The 22,129-nt window shown below is 42.8% G+C and overlaps 1 protein-coding gene across 5 annotated transcripts in view; it reads left to right on the top strand.

The window, feature by feature from the left end:
* The window catches only part of SIRT2 (sirtuin 2), a 270,431-nt gene that overhangs the window by 224,160 nt on the left and 24,142 nt on the right, over nt 1-22,129 (top strand). For all 5 annotated transcript variants that reach the window (XM_068269801.1, XM_068269799.1, XM_068269800.1 and 2 more), the window contains one exon: nt 19,310-19,386. In XM_068269801.1, the coding sequence (XP_068125902.1) occupies nt 19,310-19,386 (77 nt within the window). The remainder of the gene's footprint in view (nt 1-19,309; nt 19,387-22,129) is intronic.

The raw sequence follows: 22,129 nt of genomic DNA, 5'->3' as shown, positions 1-22,129 counted from the left end.
ACGCTCACTGTCCGGCTGTGGAAAAATGCAGCAGGATGGGACTTTGCATTTACAGTCTAGCGATTGCATTGTGCATTTGTGTTCCATTTCACAGTGTACATGCATCCTTCTAATATCATAAGATGCATTTCATTTGTTTCTGCGCATAACTGTGTTCCAGTAAATGCAGCATTTTTCTCTTTAGTGTGAACAAGCCTGTATGCTTTAAAACGTAGACAAATATAGTCTATGGATTGTTAGTGCATCATGATGCAAGTGTGCATCAAACGAACGGATATGTCTCTCTCTATTTTTTTTTTGTTTTTTAAGATCTAGCTATCTATAAGCAGCAGAAAAATACAGGTGACTTTATAAGTGTGTGCAGGAAGGTTTGAATCAGGATGATACCATCTATTTCCGCCTGAGCCCGATCGGAAAGCTGCTACTGGGCCTGCGCTGTATCACAGTAGGTAAATATTTACCTCGCTGGTGTTTGGGGGCTGATGCGTGGGATCCCGGAGGCTTAGGAGGATGAGGGAAGCCTCATAAGGATCCAGAGGCTTCCCCCTCCCGAGGTAAGTATCCCCCAGCAAAGGTTTTTTTAGGGTTACAGATCATCCACAGGGCAATCCTAGGGCCTGGAGAGAGTCTAAGTGCCTGGTGTATGCAAGCCCCCACCAAGTCTAACTAAATGAGCCAGGTGACCATCGGGAGGGCAAAAAGTGTTAGCTTGCCTAGGGCCCCATTTCATAGTAATCTTTTTCTTATGGCTTATGGTAGCACCAACATCTTCTGCAGCACTTTACAGTGTACAATAGTCATGTCACTAGATGAAGGATAGGAGGCGCCCAAAGATAAAAATTAACCCGAAGGTTTGTTAAATAAAGATAAACTCACAAGGAGTGTAGAAAAAAAATCTAAACTTTTATTACTATATGAGCACTGTGACAACTCGTTGCTCAGCATCTGCCAATGCCTCAGGTCAAATATGTGACTTAAAGAAAATCTGTATTGTTAAAATCGCACAAAAGTAAACATACCAGTGCGTTAGGGGACATCTCCTATTACCCTCTGTCACAATTTCGCCGCTCCTCGCCGCATTAAAAGTGGTTAAAAACAGTTTTAAAAAGTTTGTTTATAAACATACAAAATGGCCACCAAAACAGGAAGTAGGTTGATGTACAGTATGTCCACACATAGAAAATACATTCATACACAAGCAGGCTGTATACACCCTTCCTTTTGAATCTCAAGAGATCATTTGTGTGTTTCTTTCCCCCTGCAGCTATCTTCCACTGAAGTGTCAGGCTGTTTCTTCCTGCAGAGTGCAGACAGCTCTGCCTGTATGTAATTCCTCAGTATGTGAAAGCCCAGCCAGCTCAGAGGAGGATTTATCCAGCTTGTAAAAGATAAGAGAGAAGAGAGAAGCTGCCCTACTCTAAATAATACACAGGCAGTGTGCAGAGAGAGGCCTGGAGGGGAGAGATGCATCACAGAACCACAACACTGAAGAACTTGGTAGCCTTCCAGACACAGGCTGACAAGTCTGACAAGAGAGAGATAAGTTGATTTATTACAGAGATGGTGATAGTAGAACGTGCTGCAGTAAGCCAGAACACATTAGAATAGCTTTTGGAAGTTGTAGGATGATAAAAAACAGGATGCAATTTTTGTTACGGAGTCTCTTTAAAGGGCTCAATTCTGGTAGCGTTTAGTAAATAATTACCTCATTGAATTGGGTTTACCTCATGAGGGAAATCAACTTTTGAATTCTGTTGGTTTAAGTAAAGTTTTACCTCATGTAATTTCATGAGGTAATTTATGTGGTAATTTTCTACTAAAAATGTGTGGTATTTAGTAGTGAAATACCTCACACTTGAATTCTGAAGTGAAATAAGGTGCGTGTTTGCATGTCTTTTACCTCACATAATTAGACCTACCTCTACCACATGATAAATGCAGTGCTGTGACAGAATTGTGATATCTGTCACATAACATGGGAGCCTTTTCAGCTTGTTCTGTGTTCAGGGCCCCCATATATTGTAAAAGTGATCTGACCAACGAATCCACCCCCCCCCCCCCCGCTTCCATTTTGTTTTAAAAAAGAAAAAGTGCTCCAAACCCTGTACAATCCTTCATCTGCCGCGCCCCCTCCCCCCCCCCCCCCCTCAACATTGGCATTCCCCAACCTCTGGTTGGAAAAAAAAAGTAAAAATGCTCCAACCCACAGCCTCTATTGTTCAAAAAATTAAGTAAAACTGCTGCAAACACCGATTCCCCCCCCCCCTCCTCGGGTTAAAAGTGCTCCGAGCCCCCCCCCCCCAGCAGCCTCTAAAAGTAAAAGTGCTGTAACCCCCCCCCCCCCCCCCTCCAGACCCCCAGTCTCTAAAAGTGCTGACCCCTCCCCCAGCCTCTAAAAGTGCTCCGACCTCCCCCCAGCCTCTAAAAGTAAATGAGCTGGATTTTTTTTTATAATGGATGCCTATAAATTTATGTTTCATAGGTTGCTACATAATCAAATACACCTACTCTCCTCAAGAATTTTTATTTTTTTTTTCCAAAGACTATCCTAACTTATGGGAGACAATTAAAGACTATTACATATTTGCTGCAGGCTTACCACTGAAATACCTCATGTTTTACCTCACTCTATGCATTTACCTCATGTTTTACCTGATGTTTTACCTCATGTTTGGAAATGGAGAAAAACTTTCAGAATTGATAAAAGAGGAAAATACCTCATGAGGTATTTTGCCTATAAAAAAAAATTTACCTCACATAGCTACCAGAATTGAGCCCAAAGAAACAAACAATAGGTGGCTCTCAGACCTAGAAGACAGAAAAAACATAAAAAATTACAAAATAATATATAGTTAAAAGGAATGAATCACATAAATATACACATAAATGATATAAAAGATATTAGCTTCTCAATATCAATTTTTTAAAACCATGAATAAAATTGTATCCTCAGTAGGTGATAAATTATTTACAAACAGATTCCTGAGTCCACTTTGCAAAATATTCAGCCAAAAAAATAACATAGAGATGCAAATGTGGGTACAGTATAGGGTACTGTATAGGGAAAGTAAAGGATCAGAGGTTTCACATATCTCATACTCTGTATATTAACTATGCTGAAAAATACTGCTTCTCTATCTCTCTCTCACTCACTCACTCTTATCTCACTCACTCACTCTCATCTCACTCTGCAATAGGATCACAGGTTTCACATAACTCATAGTGGGTATACTATTTATACTAAAAAGTGCTGCTAATATCAAAGTATACACATTAAGAACAGATCTCACTCTACAATACAAACATAGAAATAGAAACCATGTGGCCCACAAACCGTGGAAGAACAACATTCCATACGGTCAGTTTCTCTGAGTCAGAAAAAATGGTACTGACGTCAGAGCATAGGATTCCCAGGCTAAAATTTTCACCGACAAGTTCAGAGAGAAACATTTTCTGAAAAAGTTGATAAAGGACTCGAAGAAGAAGGCCAGGAATACACAGAGAGAAACACTTCTAGGGAAGGACCAATTGGCTACCAACAAGGTTAAAAATATTCCAGAGATCACCTTTGTATCTCGATTTTTAAATAATCATATGACGGTTAAAAAAACTCTAGATAAATACTGGCCACTTCTGTTAAAGGACCCTTATCTCAAACAACAAATGAATGACAAACCTAAATGCATATTTCGGAGAGCTAAAACTGGTACCAAGCAAATTACAAATGTCAGATCATACAACCACTAATTTAGACTCACGTCCGCATGAGATGAGAAAATGTCTACGAAGGAACTGCCTCTGCTGCTCAAATTTTAAGAATGGCCGAAGAGATTTTGGATCTATGGGTGCGGGAGAGACTTATACAATTAATAACTTTATGGATTGCTCCACTAAATGTATCATCTAATTACTTGCTCTTGTAACCTTCAATACGTCGGCAGAACTACACAAACGCTGAGCACTAGATGAGGACAACACAGACGGAGCATTCTAAAAGGTTATACAAAATGTCTAGACATTTTAGGGAATTCCACAATCAAAACCCTACCAATGTTGATGATTGCCCGATTCAACATATCTCGGAAGATACTCCTAACGTACTTGGACAACTTAGGGCAAGAGAAATGTTCTGGTTATTTAAACGCAGGACACTACAACCGGAAGGCCTACATATCTGCCTGGAACACAATATTAACAGTATTTTTCAGCATTAATAATATACCCAGTATGAGATGTGGAACCTGTGATCCTTTACTGTACATATACTGTACGTGCATTTGCATCTTTATGTGGTTTTTTTTTTTACTTTGATTTTTTTTTCTGTACTCCTTGCGAATTTATCTAGATTTAACAAACCTTTGGGTTAATTTTTATCTTTGGTTGTTGTGGGGGGATAGATTGTATCACACAATTCTGTTGTAAGTTACAGTTTTTTTGGGAGCAGCGACTGAACCTGACATCTAAAAGACGGTACTTCTCCACAGGCCTGCTTGAGTGGTTGCATCTGGCGGCAACCCTCCATTATGAGTATATTTCTACTAGTGTTGCTCTTTATTACAGCCCAGTGATGATACACTAGATTGGGCTACTGGTGTCCGCGTGTCTTTTGTTTTTTTAGTAGCACCAATAGTCATGTCACGGACTGTCCTCAGAGGAGCTCATAATCTAATCCTACCTTAGTCATAGTCTAATGTTCTACCATATTATTATTATGTATATAGCACCATAGGCAAACGCAGGGGTGGATTACAGCTGCCCAGAATCCCCCCTCAGACCAGGGCCAGTGCAGTGTCTGGGGACAAGCACAAGTTGAGACACCAGAATATCTGCAGAATCAGGTATGAGCAAAGCCCTGTGCCTTGCTGTGTGAATGCTTCACTTTCCTCTTCATTACCAATGTTGGCTGTTATCATTATCATCTGTATCCCAACTGCTCCTGGTCAATCCCATTGTCGATTGGGAGCAGATCGTACATTTAGGAAATAATTGACAGAACCTGTCAGTTGGACAGGAAATTGCATTATGTGTACCCAGCATGATGTCCTACCATATTATTATATTGTATAGTGCATGGCTGAGGGAGACATTTCAGGAATCCCCCCCCCCCCCCTTGAAAATTCTGGGTTTGCCCCTGAGCACTGACCTCTTAGTACATAGACATCACACTGACTGTCCTCTGAGGGGCTCACCATCTAATCCCTACCATAGTCCTATTGTAGTGTTCTACCATATTATTATGTACAGTATATATATATATATATATATGTATGTATATATGTATGTATATACACACACACACACACACACACACACATATATACACACACACACACACACACACACAGTGGGTTGCAAAAGTATTCGGCCCCCTTGAAGTTTTCCACATTTTGTCACATTACTGCCAAACACATGCATCAATTTTATTGGAATTCCACGTGAAAGACCAATACAAAGTGGTGTACATGTGAGAAGTGGATCAAAAATCATACATTATTCCAAACATTTTTTACAAATATTTAACTGCAAAGTGGGGTGTGCGTAATTATTCGGCCCCCTGAGTCAATACTTTGTAGAACCACCTTTTGCTGCAATTACAGCTGCCAGTCTTTTAGGGTATGTCTCTACCAGCTTTGCACATCTAGAGACTGAAATCTTTGCCCATTCTTGTTTGCAAAACCGCTCCAGCTCAGTCAGATTAGATGGACAGCATTTGTGAACAGCAGTTTTCAGATCTTGCCACAGATTCTCGATTGGATTTAGATCTGGACTTTGACTGGGCCATTCTAACACGTAGATATGTTTTGTTTTAAACCATTCCATTGTTGCCCTGGCTTTATGTTTAGGGTCGTTGTCCTGCTGGAAGGTGAACCTCCGCCCCAGTCTCAAGTCTTTTGCAATCTCCAAGGGGTTTTCTTCCAAGATTGCCCTGTATTTGGCTCCATCCATCTTCCCATCAACTCTGACCAGCTTCCCTGTCCCTGCTGAAGAGATGCACCCCCGAGCATGATGCTGCCACTACCATATTTGACAGTGGGGATGGTGTGTTCAGAGTGATGTGCAGTGTTAGTTTTCTGCCACACATAGCGTTTTGCATTTTGGCCAAAAAGTTCAATTTTGGTCTCATCTGACCAGATCACCTTCTTCCACATGGTTGCTGTGTCCCCCACATGGTTTGTGGCAAACTGCAAACGGGACTTCTTATGCTTTCTGTTAACAATGCCTTTCTTCTTGCCACTCTTCCATTAAGGCCAACTTTGTACAGTGCATGACTAATAGTTGTCCTATGGACAGAGTCTCCCACCTGAGCTGTAGATCTCTGCAGCTCGTCCAGAGTCACCATGGGCCTCTTGACTGCATTTCTGATCAGCACTCTCCTTGTTCGGCCTGTGAGTTTAGGTGGATGGCCTTGTCTTGTTAGGTTTGCAGCTATGCCGTACTCCTTCCATTTCTGAATGATCGCTTGAACAGTGCTCCTTGGGATGTTCAAGGCTTTGAAAATCTTTTTGTAGCCTAAGCCTGCTTTAAATTTCTCAATAATTTGATCCCTGACCTGTCTTGGACCTGTCTTGTGTGTTCTTTGGACTTCACGGTGTTGTTGCTCCCAATATTCTCTTAGACAACCTCTGAGGCCCTCACAGAGCAGCTGTATTTGTACTGACATTAGATTACACACAGGTGCACTCTATTTAGTCATTAGCACTCATCAGGCAATGTCTATAGGCAACTGACTGCACTCAGATCAAAGGGGGCCAAATTATTATGCACACATCACTTTGCAGTTATTTATTTGTAAAAAAAAATGTTTGGAATCATGTATGCTTTTCGTTCCACTTCTCATGTGTACACCACTTTGTATTGGTCTTTCACGTGAAATTCCAATAATATTGATTCATGTTTGTGGCAGTAATATGACAAAATGTGGAAAACTTCAAGGGGGCCGAATACTTTTGCAACCCACTGTGTATATATGTATAATATATAACACTGACACCTTCTGCAGCATTTGACAGAGTACATAGTCATGTCACTGACTGTCCTCAAAGGAGCTCACATGCTAATTCTACCCTAGTCATAGTCTAATGTCCTACCATATTATTATTATATTGTATTTACATAGCACTGACATCATGTATGTTTCTTTTATGGGGAATCACTGGATCTTTTTTTTGGGGGTGGGGGCGGCAGAAGGAGTGAGTGGGGCCCAGTAAGTTTGCCTGATAATGGGCCTATAAATTTCTGAAGGCAGCCCTGATGCCAGGCACCATCTTGTCATGCCTAAGATTTCTCTGACTCAACATTTGATATTTTGACATTGTAGTATTTTCAGTTGAATACATGGTTTAACTGTTGTGCAAATATTGTTCTGTTTTTATTAACATTATACATAGTTTCCCAATTTTTTAAGCATATCGAAAAACATTGCGTTCGAAACACACATACAACTGCAAGGATAGCTTTTTTGTAGATGTTCTTGATGCAGACTTGCCACCAAGTAGATGATCAAATTATATGCAAGATACTTTGGGCTACAAGAAGTCTTGACAATACAATTATTGAAAAAAAGGGCTGCAATTGCAGACGCAGTGCAATTTCATGATGATTTAAAATGTGATTTTTCTAAAATTGTGTTTTGCGATTTTTACTGGATGCTATGAACAGAAGCACAAACATACAAATAAGGCGGGATCCAGGACTTTTTCGATCAGGCAAAATCAATTGCAATTGCATCGCACTAGTGCAAAGGGTTTTTGCAATTCCTATATTTTTGCAAATGTCATTGCGTTTTGTGATTCCCAAATGATCAGAAATATAGTGCAAAACATAACATATCAATGTGAAAACAACACTTAAAGTGGACCTGAACTCTTGGACAGGACAGAAGGACAACAAAGAGAAATGCACCCTGTATGTATTTAGAGAGTTTAGCCTTTTTATTCCTCCTCATTTGTGTCTTCTCACAAGTTGTAACTTGATCTCTCCCCTGTATCACATGACTGCCATGGCAGAGATGGCAGGTAAGCTCATTTAAAGTGACACTTAAGCCTAAAAAAAAAAATGCGTTTTACTCACCTGGGGCTTTTCTCAGCCCCCTGCAGCTGATCAGTGCCCTCGCCGTGTCCCTCCGATCCTCCTAACCCCGCCGGCGGCTACTTCCGGTTTCGCCTTCACCGGCCGTCAGGCTGGGAACACGAGTGATTCTTCGCGTTCCCAGCCACAATATCTCCCCCATGCTGCTATTGCGAAGAGATAAAAACAGGGAACACCAAGAGCCCCAATAGTGTAATTCGTACTGGACAAGGTGGCAATAAGTTTGGATTGCTAAATACTCACAAGTCAGGGTCACCAGCAGGCAACCACTGTAAAGGCAGGTGGGGAGAGTGTCCTGACCCCACTCAGGATTAAGAAGTCGCTCTCTGTAGACAGGAAGAAAGGGTAGCAACCCTCCACCAAGGGTGGACTCAAAATTGTATACAATGAACAGAGGCGCCAAAAGTATAAGATTAGATTAAATGAGCTTAAAAACCAACTTAAATGGCAAAATTGAAGGAGGAAGTGGTGGTCTTACCTCCCTCAAGCAGACACGACAACGACTGCGATTCAGACAGTCAAACACATTAGGAACTCCAAAAAGAAATGCAACGTGTTTCGCAGGTTCAACCCCGCTTCATCAGGCAATATAGGGAGGAGTATCAAACAATCTGCACAGGGATTCAAATCAAGTGCCCTCCTTGCCGCAATAGCAGCATAGGGGGCGATATTGTGGCTGGGATCACGAAGAATCACTCGCGTTCCCAGCCTGACAGCCGGTGACGGCGAAACCGGAAGTAGCCGCCGGTGGGGACAGGAGGATCGGAGGGACACGGCGAGGGCACCGATCAGCTGCAGGGGGCTGAGGGAAGCCCCAGGTGAGTAAAACTTTTTTTTTTTTTTTTTTTAGGCTTATGGTTCACTTTAAAGCACAGGATGTTAACAAGATGTAAAGTGTAGATTGCATACAGGCTAGCATGAAATGTCCACAAATAGATAAGTCCACTCAGCATTTTGTTAGTTCAGAGTAGAAGTAAAGTAGGAAGTTAGTAGTCTGAAGGACAAGCAAGACGAATGTTTCTTCCACAGAACAGAGTGTTGAAGTTTATTTTTAGAGTATCATATACATTTAGTGTAAGTCGCAAATTACTAAACCATTCTTTTCAGAAGGAAGCCTGTTACTTAAAGTGGATCCGATAAAAAAAATGTGGGGTCATTACTAATGGCCTCCTCACATACAATGAATTGTCAATTTTCCCCCTAAAATAGTTTTTGTACTCTCCTTTTACCTTCTAAGGTAATGTAACTTCCCCCCCCCCCCCCCCCTTATCTTTCTACGATTCTAAGATTGCCTATGCTCCTGCGAGCACCTCTCCCAGAATCATAAATTCACAAAAGAAAAAAGAAAAGATAACATGCTTTTTGCAGTTGCATTTTTGTGTTTGAGGTTTGCCTTTTGCATTTTTAAGATGGTGGTAGCCTGAATTTCATACAGGAACCCACTTATCAGACATTTTCAACAGTAGGTGAGATTTAGCTAGGTAGTACTGTTGTACTTTCTATTAATTATGCTGTGGTTGCAATATAGTGGAGGCTTTTTTGTTTCTTTTTTTAGCTTGACTCCTCTTTTTCAGTCATATGTGCAAAGAACAAAAAGCAGTATCCAGGGCCACTATCAGAATTTTCTGTGCTCCATACTAGGCAAATTGAGTGAGAGCCCCCTCACTCCCTTTTGCCCCTACACGCCAAATCCTAAACTCTTTAGGTAGATTGTAGTGGCAGGTAGGGATAGGTAAATTGTGGCGATAAGCAAGTGATGCATAGATTGTAGTAGCCAGAAGGTTGTGATAGGTAGATTGCAGTAGCAAGCAGGTTGTGATAGCAGATTGTACTAGCAGTCAGGTAGTGATCGTTAAATTCTAGCGGCCAGCAGGTAGTGGTAGATTGTAGTGGTCAGCAGGTAGTGGTAGGCAGATTGTAGTGGCCAACAGGTAGCAATGCGCAGGTTGTAGTGGCCAGCAGTTAGAGATAGGCTGATTGTAGTGGCTGGCAGGTAGAGTGAGAGGTAGATTGTAGTGGTCAGCAGGTAGTGGTAAGCAGATTTTAGTGGCCAGCAGGTAGTAATAGGTAGATTGTAGTGGCCACAATGTAGTGATAGGCAGATTGTAGTGACCAGCAGGCAGTGATAGGTTGATTGTAGTGGTCAGCAGGTAGTGATAGGTACAGTCCTGACCAAAAGTTTTGAGAATTGCACATATATTGGTTTTCACAAAGTTTGCTGATTCAGTGTTTTTGGATCTTTTTTAGTTGTTTCTGTGCTGTACTGAAGTATAATTGCAAGCATTTTATGTGTTTCCATGAAGTATTGGCCCTTCTATTTCAAGACATCTGCAGTTTGCGAGGGCATGCTGTCAATCAACTTGTGGGCCAAATCCTCACTGATGACAACCAATTCTTTCATAATCCATGCTTGGAGCTTGTCAGAATTTCTGGGTTTTTGTTTGTAGACACACATCTTGAGGAATTACCACAAGTTCTCTGTTGGATTGAGGTCTGGAGAGTTTCCTGGCCATAAGCCTAAAGTTTCAATGGTTTTTGTTCCCCGAACCACTTAGTTATGGCACGGCGCTCCGTCATGGTGGAAAAGGCATTGTTCTAACCAAACTGTTCTTAGATGGATGGAAGAAGTTGCTATCAGAGGATTTTTTTTCTTACCATTCTTAATTCATGGCTGTTTTCTTTGTGAGGCCTGGTGCACACCAAAAACCGCTAGCAGATCCGCAAAATGCTAGCAGATTTTGAAACGCTTTTTCCTATTTTTCTGTAGCGTTTCTCCTAGCATTTTGCGGTTTTGTGAAGTGTTTTTGGTGTAGTAGATTTCATGTATTGTTACAGTAAAGCTGTTAATGAACAGCTACTGTAACAAAAACGCCTGCAAAACCACTCTGAAGTGCCGTTTTTCAGAGCAGTTTGAGTTTTTCCTATACTTAACATTGGAGGCAGAAACGCCTCCGCAATCCAAAATCTGCAGCAGCCCGGGAGTATGCGTTTCTGCAAAACGCCTCCCGCTCTGGTGTGCACCAGCCCATTGAAATACATTAGCCAAGCATTTCCACATCCGCAAACAGATCGAAAAACGCTGCCGAACTGCTCTGGTGTGCAGTAGGCCTCTGTAAGCCCATTCCCTTGGAGGAAAAGAGCCCCACACATGAATGGTCTCAATATGCCTTACTGTCGGCATGAGAAAGGTCTGATGGTAGTTCTCACCGTTTCTTCTCCAATCATTTTGCCAGATGCCCTAAACATGTGGAATGGGGCTTCATCAGAGAAAATTACTTTACTACAGTCCTCAGCAGTCCAATCCATGTACTTTACAATATCAGTCTGTCCCTAATGCTTTTCATGTACAGAAGTGACTTATTTGCTGCCCTTATTGACACCAGGCCATCCTGCAAAAGTCTTCGCATTGCTGTGCGTGCAGATAGGTAGATTCTATTAATAAGCACTAGGTGAGCTGACGAGCAGTAACAGCGGACAAAAATGGCATACAGTGGGAAGGGGTGAGGAGTAGCTACCACAGCGTGAAGGGGTGACAAGCTGTAACAGCAGGAAGAGGTGACCAGGAGCCAAGACAGCAGGAGGTTATAGCTCCTACCTTCCCTGGTTGTCAGTGGGCAGATCTCAGTGCTGGACTTCATGCGGCAGGGGGAGAGAAGGACCACGATCAGACATTACACCGACAGCAACTGACTGCACAGCTGCTGTGGCTTAAAGGGGCCACAGAAGCATACTTTCCAGCTGGGGCCTGTGTGGCACTGCCACTGTTTAGGCCCTAAACTCTCCTCAGGCCCATACGGCAGTACCACTTGTACTGTCCTGATGAAAGTCCCAGCAGTATCTCCCATTATCGCTAACCATTTTTCCTTCATTGAGCCGTTTTCTCAAAACCCAGTAAGTAAACACCATCTCTCCCTCCAGTAATCCTACATTATCTACAAGAAATTTTAGTTATTTTCAAAATACATTTCAAAATCTAATGTCTGTTACTGACCAGAACAATTATGCATGTTTCTTATAGTACTGAATGACTATAGGAACTAACTCTCATCTGCAAAGCAGTCTTATTTCTCTCCCCTCACGTCCTCTCAGTCCCACAATCCAAAGCGAATGATTATCATTTTCAACTCTCTCTGTCCCTACCTCATTCTACAACTCCCTGCCCATCAGCCATAGAAATTGCAATGTATTTCACTTATAAAATTGTCAAAATCGATACTGACTTCTCCATGCAGCCCTCAAATTCTGTCTGTACTCTTCTATCTAACTGTTCTTTAATTTATTTCACACACTCCTTGAACAATCTCTCACTTTAACCTCCCTGGCGGTCTATTAAAACCGCCAGGGGGCAGCACAGCACTTTACATTTTTTTTTAAAAATAATGTAGCTAGCCTAGCACTAGCTACATGATAGCCGCTGTGCAGCGGCATCCCCCTTCCCCTTCCGATCGCCTCCGGCGATCAGAGCAAATAGGAAATCCCGTTCAGAACGGGATTTCCTGTTTGGCTTACCCCGTCGCCATGACGACGATCGGAATGACGTCATCCACGTCATGGCACATGGGGGAGTCCCGATCCACTCCTTAGCGCTGCCTGGCGCTGATGGGCCAGGCTGTGCAAGGGGTCGGGGGGGCGGCGCGGCGGTGATCGGTTTGTACACGCAGCTAGCAAAGTGCTAGCTGCGTGTACCAGAAAAAAAATTATGCAAATCGGCCCACCAGGGCCTGAGAAATCCTCCGCGGCGGCTTAGCCCGAGCTCAATCCCATCTTACTGCCTGTGCTCTTGATTCTATTGCCTCTCACCTCATGCTACAGCTTTCCTCCTACATCTCTGCTCTAACATCTCTGTTTAACCTTTCCCTTTCTACTGAAACATCACACAGAAAGACTGTTATTACACCAATACCTGTACTTTTTTTTTTTATTTGTTTGTTTGTTTTGCTTAACATGCCAGCTTTATTGAAGGAAAAGTTGACAGGACAAGTAATAATCACAGGATAAGAGCAAATAAAAATACTGCAATCACTTGCAGTAGCAAATATGCCAGACAGTTACAGAATCAGTGAAAATATGCATTTTTAGAATAAATAAAGAACCTGAGAGGTATTTAGTTAAAAGGTAAGGAAGATCAATAAGCTGCATGCTACCAGGATCACATACAGCAGAATATTGATTGTTTCCTTAACAATTCTAAATAAAACATATGGGGTGTAAACTGAACTCCTGGCCCCATCAGGCCAAAACGTTTTAGGTGTATAATTAGGAATACAGCTTGTGACTGCTCGCATAATTTGTAACTAGGGACAATACAGTTAACCTGCCTGGCGTTCTGATTCCCGTTAGCCTAGCGCTAGCTACATGATTCCCCCCTCCCTGCGGCGTCCCTCCCACCCCTCCAATCCCCGCCGGCGCAATCACCCATCCGGAAATACCGTGCTGAACGGGATTTCCAGGAGGGCTTCCCCCGTCGCCATGGTGACGACCATGGCACTGATTGGCCAGGCAGCGCACGGGGTCTGGGGGGGGGGGCTGTATATCGGCGGGGGCGATCAGGCACAACACGCAGCAAGCAAAGTGCTTGCTGCGTGTTTTAAAAAAAATATTCAAATCGGCCCAGCGGGGCCTGAGCGGCGGCCTAGCTCGTCCAGAACGCCAGGGAGGTTAACAATGTTAAGCAATGTTGAAGGGTATCCTAAGGGATACTATACAAAAATTATGTAGCACAGAATAATCTTATCTCAGTTTGACAGCATGGTTTTACTAAGGACAGGTCCTGTCTCACCAACATGAGATCAGCTTTTATGCAGTGGTGTATGAACATTTAGACCTTGGGAAAGCTATGGATGTAGTGTACTTGGACTTTGCAAAGGCTTTTGACACTGTTCCCCACAATAGCCTGGTATAGAAGCTGAGGATACAGGGACTAGGAGAAAATGTGTGTATGTGGGTAAAGAACTGGTTAAGGGATAGAAGGCAAAGGTGGTAAACGGAACATACTCAAAATGGGAAACTGTTAGCAGTGGGGTACTGCAGGAGTTAGCACTTGATCCAATTCTTTTCATTTATTAATGATCTAGTAGACGGAATATAGAATAATGTAACCATCTTTGCAGATAATACAAAATTATGCAGAATTATCAACACTAAGATGGATAGTGACATATTACAACAGGACCTTGACAACCTGGCTGTATGGGCAGGCACGTGGAAGATGAAATTTAAAGAGGAACTCCAGCCTAAACAAACATACTGTCATTAAGTTACATTAGTTATGTTAATTAAAATAGATAGGTAATATAATCTCTTACCCACACTGTTTTAAAAGAACAGGCAAATGTTTGATTTCATGATGGCAGCCATCTTTTTGGTTGAAAGGAGGTGACAGGGAGCATGAGACACAGTTCCAACTGTCCTGTGTCCTGAGCACCTCTCCCAGTTGCTAGGCAACGTAAACAACAACATAGGAAATCCCATCATGCTTTGCACAGCATCAGGGGAAAAAAGCCCGGGCTTTTTTTCTTTGATGGGTGGAGCTAAACTAAAAATACAGCTAAAAATGATGCTTTGGTAAGAAAAACAAAGTTCTGATGCTGTGAAATTGTTAAAGAAACACCAAGCCTTTTCAGTTCTGCTGAGTAGATTTTTAGTCCGGAGGTTCACTTTAATGTTGATAAATGTAAATGTCATGCACCATGTACGTACCAATGGTAGATCATCACATAAAATAAATGGCATACAGCTGGGAACATCAGACTTGGAGAAAGACTTAGGAATACTGGTTGATAAAAAGTTAGGTAATCGTGTACAATGCCAAGCAGTGGTAGCTAAAGCAAATAACATTCTGGAATGCATAAAAAGGGAAATAATCTCTCGAGTAGTATACTACTCCTTCTGTATAAATCTTGTGTGAGGCCACATCTGGAGTATGGAATACAATTTTGGGCACCACATTATAGAAAGGACATTTAATCTTCTGGAACGGGTACAAAGACCATCAACTAAATTAATCAGGGATGGAATATCACTTACCAAGAAAGGTTGGACAAACTGGGCTTATTTATCTTGGGGGAAAAAGGAGACTGAGAGGTGACCTGATTAACATGTATAAATACATCAGAGAAATAAAAAATCTTGACAGATGAGCTTTTTGTCCCTAGGGTTGTACGACTGATAAGGGGACATGATTTGTGTATGGAGGAAAAAAGGTTTTGCCATCTATTTAGAAAAGGGTCCTTCACAGTCAGGGTGGTTAAAATCTGGAACATCTTACCTCAGGAAGTAGTTATGGCAAACTCTATATCTGCATTTAAAGAGGGCTTGGATGCTTTCCTTGCATTGAAGGGCATCCACGGCTATAATTATTAGGTAAATCCCGGATTAGTTAATCCAGGGATTTATCTGACGGCCATCTGGAGTTGGAAAGGAATTTTTCCCCTTTTAAGGCTAATTGGCCCAGGCCTTTTAAAGAGAACCCGAGGTGGGTTTGAAGAATATTATTTGCATACAGAGGCTGGATCTGCCTATACAGCCCAGCCTCTGTTGCTATCCCAAACCCCCCTAAGGTCCCCCTGCACTCTGCAATCCCTCATAAATCACAGCCACGCTGCTGACATACAGCTTGTCAGAGCTGGCTGTGTTTATCTCTATAGTGTCAGTCTGCTGCTCTCCCCGCCTCCTGCAGAACTCCAGTCCCCGCCTGCATCCCTTCCCTCCCTGCTGATTGGAGGGAAGGGACGGGGGCAGGGACCGGAGCTATGCAGGAGGCGGGGGAGCAGCTGAGACTGAAACTACAGATGTAAACACAGCCTCACAGCACGGCTGTGATTTATGAGGGATTGCAGAGTGCAGGGGGACCTTAGTGGGGTTTGGGATAGCAACAGATGCTGGGCTGTATAGGCAGATCCAGCCTCTGTATGCAGATAACATTCTTTAAACACACCTCGGGTTCTCTTTAAGGTTTTTCGCCTTCCACTGTATCAACTGGGATATATGGAGGTTCAGGTTGGTGTTTTTGTTTGTTTGTTTTTATTTATTTTTATTTTTCTGGTTGGACTTGATGGACAGATGTCTTTTTTTTCAAGCATTCCACCTGTTCCAGATTAGCGTATGCTTATTTACTGCACTCCTACGTTGATAAATAGCCTCTAGAAAGAAAAGGATAGTATTAACGGCTTGGATCCAGTCAGCCAAGGAAGGTACTGTAGGTTGTATCCAGTGCTACGCAAGGAGCTTGTGTGCAATATGGAGATAATGCCCAATGCCTGTACTTAAAGGGGAACTGAAGTGAGAGGTATACGGTGGCTGCCATATTTATTTCCTTTTAATTAATACCAGTTGCCTGGCAGCCCTGCTGGTCTATTTCTCTGCAGTAGTATCTGAATAACACCAGAAACAAGCATGCAGCTAATCTTGTCCGATCTGACTTTAAAGTCTGAAACACCTGATCTGCTGCATGCTTGTTCAGGGGCTATGGCTAAAAGTATTAAAGGCAGAGGACCAGCAGGGCTGCCAGGCAACTGGTATTGCTTAAAATGAAATAAACATTGCAGCCTCCATATACCTCTCTCTCCAGTTCCCCCTTAAAAAAACAAATCTACATACTGTAGAGATTTCCGTCTTTAGTGCTGATAATGCTTCTTATATGTTGTAATGTCGTTCTGTGCTACCCTTGTGATGATGCTACTGCACATGCACAGTCAGGAGGCCCCAGTGACCTTCAAGTGAGGGACCTAGTTTGCAATTTTAGGGTTTATTTCTCACAAATTTATGCAGGGCCGGCCCTAGACTTTTTGCCGCCTGAGGCAAATTTATAAAAAAAATTGCCTCATGAGCGGGCCGGCCCTGAATTTATGTGCAGAAAGCATTTTCAGAGAAGAAAGCATTTTCAGAGAAGGAAGCATTATCTGACATTACATTGGATAAAGCTTTTCCTATGCAACTGATCCTGCAGAGCTCGCCCAGCTGTCTCAGGAGCAGAAAGACAGATGGACTGAGTGGTGGTGACAAGAGAGCGGGTAGCAGAGGGGAACAGACTGGAGGGTGAACAGAGGTACGGGCTGGGGACACACAGGCCTATATGCAATTCACTTTTTCTCTGGAGTATTCTCCAAGGTGTAATTTTCACAACTTGTCATAAAATGCCTTTCAATCCACCAGCAAGCAATGAAATACTCAAAATAAATTTGATAGTACTTTTTAACCGACTTTTGGGTACATTTTCAATTGTAAAATGCTGAAAAGTTAATCTAAAGAGAAGATGAAAATGATCGCCTAGGACTTTAGCTGATTGACTTCAACCATTTTGTTAACTAAATCAGAATCGGCATAACTTTTATTTGCCAAGTACAGGGTATCGTAAAAGGAGTAATTATTGGCACAGACAGGTCAGCAAACTTTTATGGGGGCATACATAGAATACATAGATACATGCACAGGTACAATGATGTAGGCACACATAACACATTGGGGATTGCTATTTGAGGGGAGGGGGGGTGGTAGGCTGAGTTGAGGGCTGGGATAGCTCGAAGGATGGAAGAGTTCCTGTGCCTGGAAGTCCTGGTGGAGATTTTTGTGAAAGGACCAGATGGAAGTAGGTTGAAGTGAATGTTGCTGAGGTGGGAGGGATTGTTTGCGATCCTGACAGCCCTGGATCACAGTCTGGAGAAGTAAAGGAGGTCCAGAGATGGGAGGGGGTGCCAATGATCTTTTCTGCAGCTTTGATAACTTACTGTAACTTGTGCTTGTCTCTGGTGGAGGTGCCCATGTACCGTACAGTGCCACTATTGAGTCAATTCTCTGCTCCTCTATCAGAGTATAAGGGCTTGTTTCCACTGTTGCGACGCGCTTTCGTCGGCATTCCGACGCTTGTAAAAACGCATGCTGATGCATTTCCACATGCGTTTTTACCCGCGATTTCGCGTGCGATTTCGCGTGGCAGGGTGCCATGCGAAATTAACCATGACACTGCCAGGGCAAAATAAAATAGAAAAAGGTGCGAAATCGTGGGTAAAAACGCATGTAACAAATGCATGCGTTTTTACTATTAAATACATTAGCGGCGATTCGCATGCATTCCACTCGCAGGCGAATTCGTTGGCTCTTTTGTGCGTTTTTTTACCGCTGAAAAAAACGCACCTCAACAACGCTACAGTGGAAACAGGCCCATCCACTTGCATTACATGTGCGAATCCGCATGCATTGGACGCATGCGGATTCGCGATAGTGGGAACGAGCCCTGAGTGGGTCAGAAGGGCGCGGGACATGCCAAACCTTTTCAGTTGGCACAGAAAGAATAGCCATTGTGCTGTTGTTGGGCCTTTTCCTGTGTTTTGGAAGTATTACCTTCCCACCCTGGGTCACTGAAGGTGGTAATACTCCGGGGGCGAGCGCTGGGGGCTCTAGTGACCTTGGAGCCCATAATAAGAACCGGGAAAGATCAGGGGGAAACAATCCATTAGATTGAGTACATATCATTAAACATTCTATTAAATATACAATCCACCAGACATACACGTATAAACTCCAGAGAGCAAAACATGTAGTGCAGTATATGTGCAGCGGTGCATATAGTGCAGTAAAATAGTGTAGTAAGAACAGATTGACTGTGTGCCAGTAATCCATCTGGGCCCACCAGGGAAGGCCCCTGCCCACAGACGAATAAGACTGCTAGTGTAGATTTGTGGGCCTCAGTGCAACAGCATTCCTGGAGAAGCCATTCAGCATGTGGAAAAGGCAGAAAGGGCCAGCTGGGAGGAATTTTGGACTTTGACTGACTTACTTCAACCATTTTGCAAACTGGCCGGCAAAGTACAAACTTCCCAGCATTTTGGACTTTGGCCGACATCAAATCGGCCAGTTCTACAAATCTCCTACCAATTTTCACTTCAGTGAATTTCTGGTGTTGGCCATAACATATACCTGTACATGTATATGTACAGGTATATGTGTATACATTTGAGAGAAAGGAAAATTTTAGTTTTGCTTCTACAACAAGATAGACGTTTGTTTTTCTCCTCTAACCTACTGTAAAAAAATGACATTGGTAATCGGACTAGTTGCAGGGACTAGTGTTGTTGTTCAGTCTTTTTCCAGTATTCATTAATCCAAGATTTCTGGCTAACAAATAATGATATGTCTAAGTATAGTTATTCAAGTTTCATGAGAATACTCATCCCTTACCTTTTTGTGCCAAACTATGCTAATTTAAAGATTCTTCTTTTCTTAGGATTTCCCCAAGATTGATCTTCTTATTATAATGGGAACATCTCTTCAAGTACAGCCATTTGCTTCTCTTGTTGGAAAGTAAGAATTCTCATGTTGCAATAAATTAGTAATGTTATAACTATAAACAGTGGTGCTTGAACATTTGTGAACTGTTTCGTTTTTTATATTTTTCGATGAATATGACTAAAAGTCCTAAAAGTAGATGATGACAACCACTCAAGTAACAGCAGACTGCTGGCGCTGCACGGACCCATAGCTCTCGCCACTCGCACCTTTCTCTCGTTGCTGAGGCCCACTTGCCCTGCGATCGCTATGCCAGCAGAGCTTCGTGAGATGGTCAGGAGCCAATTTAATTAGCTCTTAGGGCTCGTTTCCACTATTGCGGTGCGGAATCGCCTGGATTCCACCGCTGATGAAATCGCATGTGAATGCGATTCCCAATGCGTTTTTTGCCACGAATTCGCATGTGAATTCGCATAGGTGAGGGTATATGCGATTTTAACCATGTCACTGCCTGTGTGAATTTACATTCGTACCTATGCGAATTTGCATGCGAATTTGCGGCAAAAACCGCATGAGGAAACCGCATGCGATTTCCCTATTAATTACATTGCATGCGATTCGCTTGCATTCCACTCGCAGGCGAATTCTGCGGCTCTTTTGTACGTTTTTTCGCTGCTGAAAAAAACGCACCTCAACAACGCTACAGTGGAAACAGGCCCATCCACTTGCATTGCATGTGCGAATCCGCATTCTTTGGACGCATGCGGATTCGCAATAGTGGAAACGAGCCCTAAACCTTGTGATCACTGTTAGCCAATGTTATTGTCTCACAGTGATTACAGGGTCAGTAGCTAATGAAATTGGCTTCTGACTGGCTCACAGAGCTCTGCTGGCCTAGTGACAGTAGGGCAAGTAGGCTGTAGTGACGGGAGATCAGCACAATCGGCGGTAGTGGTCAGTCTGTGCTGCGCGCTAATTGAAATCTACACTTTGGTGAGGATAACATGCCCCAAACAGGGCGTATATTTCAATTAGCCTGGTCTGGAAGCGGCTAAACAAATAAAGCAAAAAATATCATTTGTCATCTGGGTCTGGACAGGTTTCCATCAATGATGGAACGTTTAATTCTAAACTTTACCAGTGAGTTGTAAGAAAAAATGTCAAGACATCTGTATTAACTGAATCTTAAGAGACAGTGCGTCATGCAGCAAGACAATGATCCTAAACACTCAAGTTGTTCTACCAAAGAATGGTTAAGGGAGGATAAATTAAATGTTCTTGAGTGACCAAGTCAAACTCCTGACCTTAATCCAATTGAAATATTTTGGAAAGACCTAAAGTAAGCAGTTCATGTTCCACCAACATCCAAGAGTTGAAGCTGTTCTGTATAAAGGAAAATGCTAAAATTTGTCCAAGGAGGAGTTGTAGGACTGGTCAACAATAACATAATCGTAAAGTTACAGTTATTACTGCACATGATTACACCATATACTGAGCACAATTCACTTGCTTTTGCCAAAGGCAGATCACGTTTTCAGTAAATATATGTCTAAGCATACATTTTGTTTTGTTTGTTTTGTATGGTTTTTCATCTACTTCTAGGACTTGCTTGAAAATAGATAATGTTTTAGATCACTTTCATATAAAAATATAGACCATTTTAACCTGCTGAGCGGTCTGGACGAGCTCAGCTCGTCCAGTACCGCCGGAGCCTGCCGCTCAGGCCCTGCTGGGCCGATTTGGCTCAAATAAAAAGCAGCACACGCTTCCGGCACTTTGCCAGCCGCGTGTGCTGCCTGATCGCCGCTGCAGCCGCCTGAGCCCAGCGTAGCCGGAACAAAAAGTTCCGGCCAGCTCTAAGGGCTGGATCGGAGGCGGCTGACGTCCATGACGTCACTCCGCTCGTCGCCATGGCGACGAGGTAAGCGAAACACGGAAGGCCGCTCATTGCGGCCTTCCGTGTTACTTCTGGCCGCCGGAGGCGATCGGAAGAACGCCTCCGGAGCGCCCTCTAGTGGGCTTTCATGCAGCCAACTTTCAGTTGGCTGCATGAAATAGTTTTTTTTTTATTAAAAAAACCCCTCCCGCAGCCTCCCTGGCGATCTTAATAGAACGCCAGGCAGGTTAAAGAATAGAGGAACTTTTAAACACCACTGTAAATTTATGTTTTAATAAAGCCCAATTCATATGTGGGATATTACTTTTGTACACTACACCTACTAAAATTCTTTGTCCCTTTGCAGTTATTGCAGCAACAAAAAAAGGCATTATGATCCCTTGGTGGAATACCATTTTTGCACAATAAATAAAATAATGGTGTATCCAGTTGGGGAGAGTGCTATGTTTTTTGTAGACCTATAGGGTGTACATACTACAAGTGGACTCTATAAGAGACATAACATGCAAGTAGTTTATGTAACACATTAGTGTGTACCTGAAATTACAAACCCAGGTGCAAATAATGTTTAATAGAATTCTGAAATTTTCACAGATTTTGGCATTTCATTTTTTGTGTTTCATATCCCATACTGTAGTTTTTTTGCCGACAATAGTCTTAATGCATATTCATAATACATTGTAATATAGTAACCACTTCCCCTCCCCTGGGATGAGTAACTATGTCCCTGCAAAATCCCACAACACCGCCCAGGCATGTAGCTACTACTTCCCTTGCTGCCACGCACTCCTGCTCGCTGCTGCGCTGGTTTCCACGCTCATTCGCTAGTTTCCACTCTGCTGATTGTTAGACGGGAGATCAATGAATGGGAACGCAGTTTCCATTCATTAATCGAAGTCCCTGTGTGAATGACCACCGCCA

The sequence above is a fragment of the Hyperolius riggenbachi genome, chromosome 2 (genome assembly GCF_040937935.1).
Source record: "Hyperolius riggenbachi isolate aHypRig1 chromosome 2, aHypRig1.pri, whole genome shotgun sequence".
Lineage (NCBI taxonomy): Eukaryota > Metazoa > Chordata > Amphibia > Anura > Hyperoliidae > Hyperolius > Hyperolius riggenbachi.
This window is presented reverse-complemented; position numbering and strand designations above follow the sequence as displayed.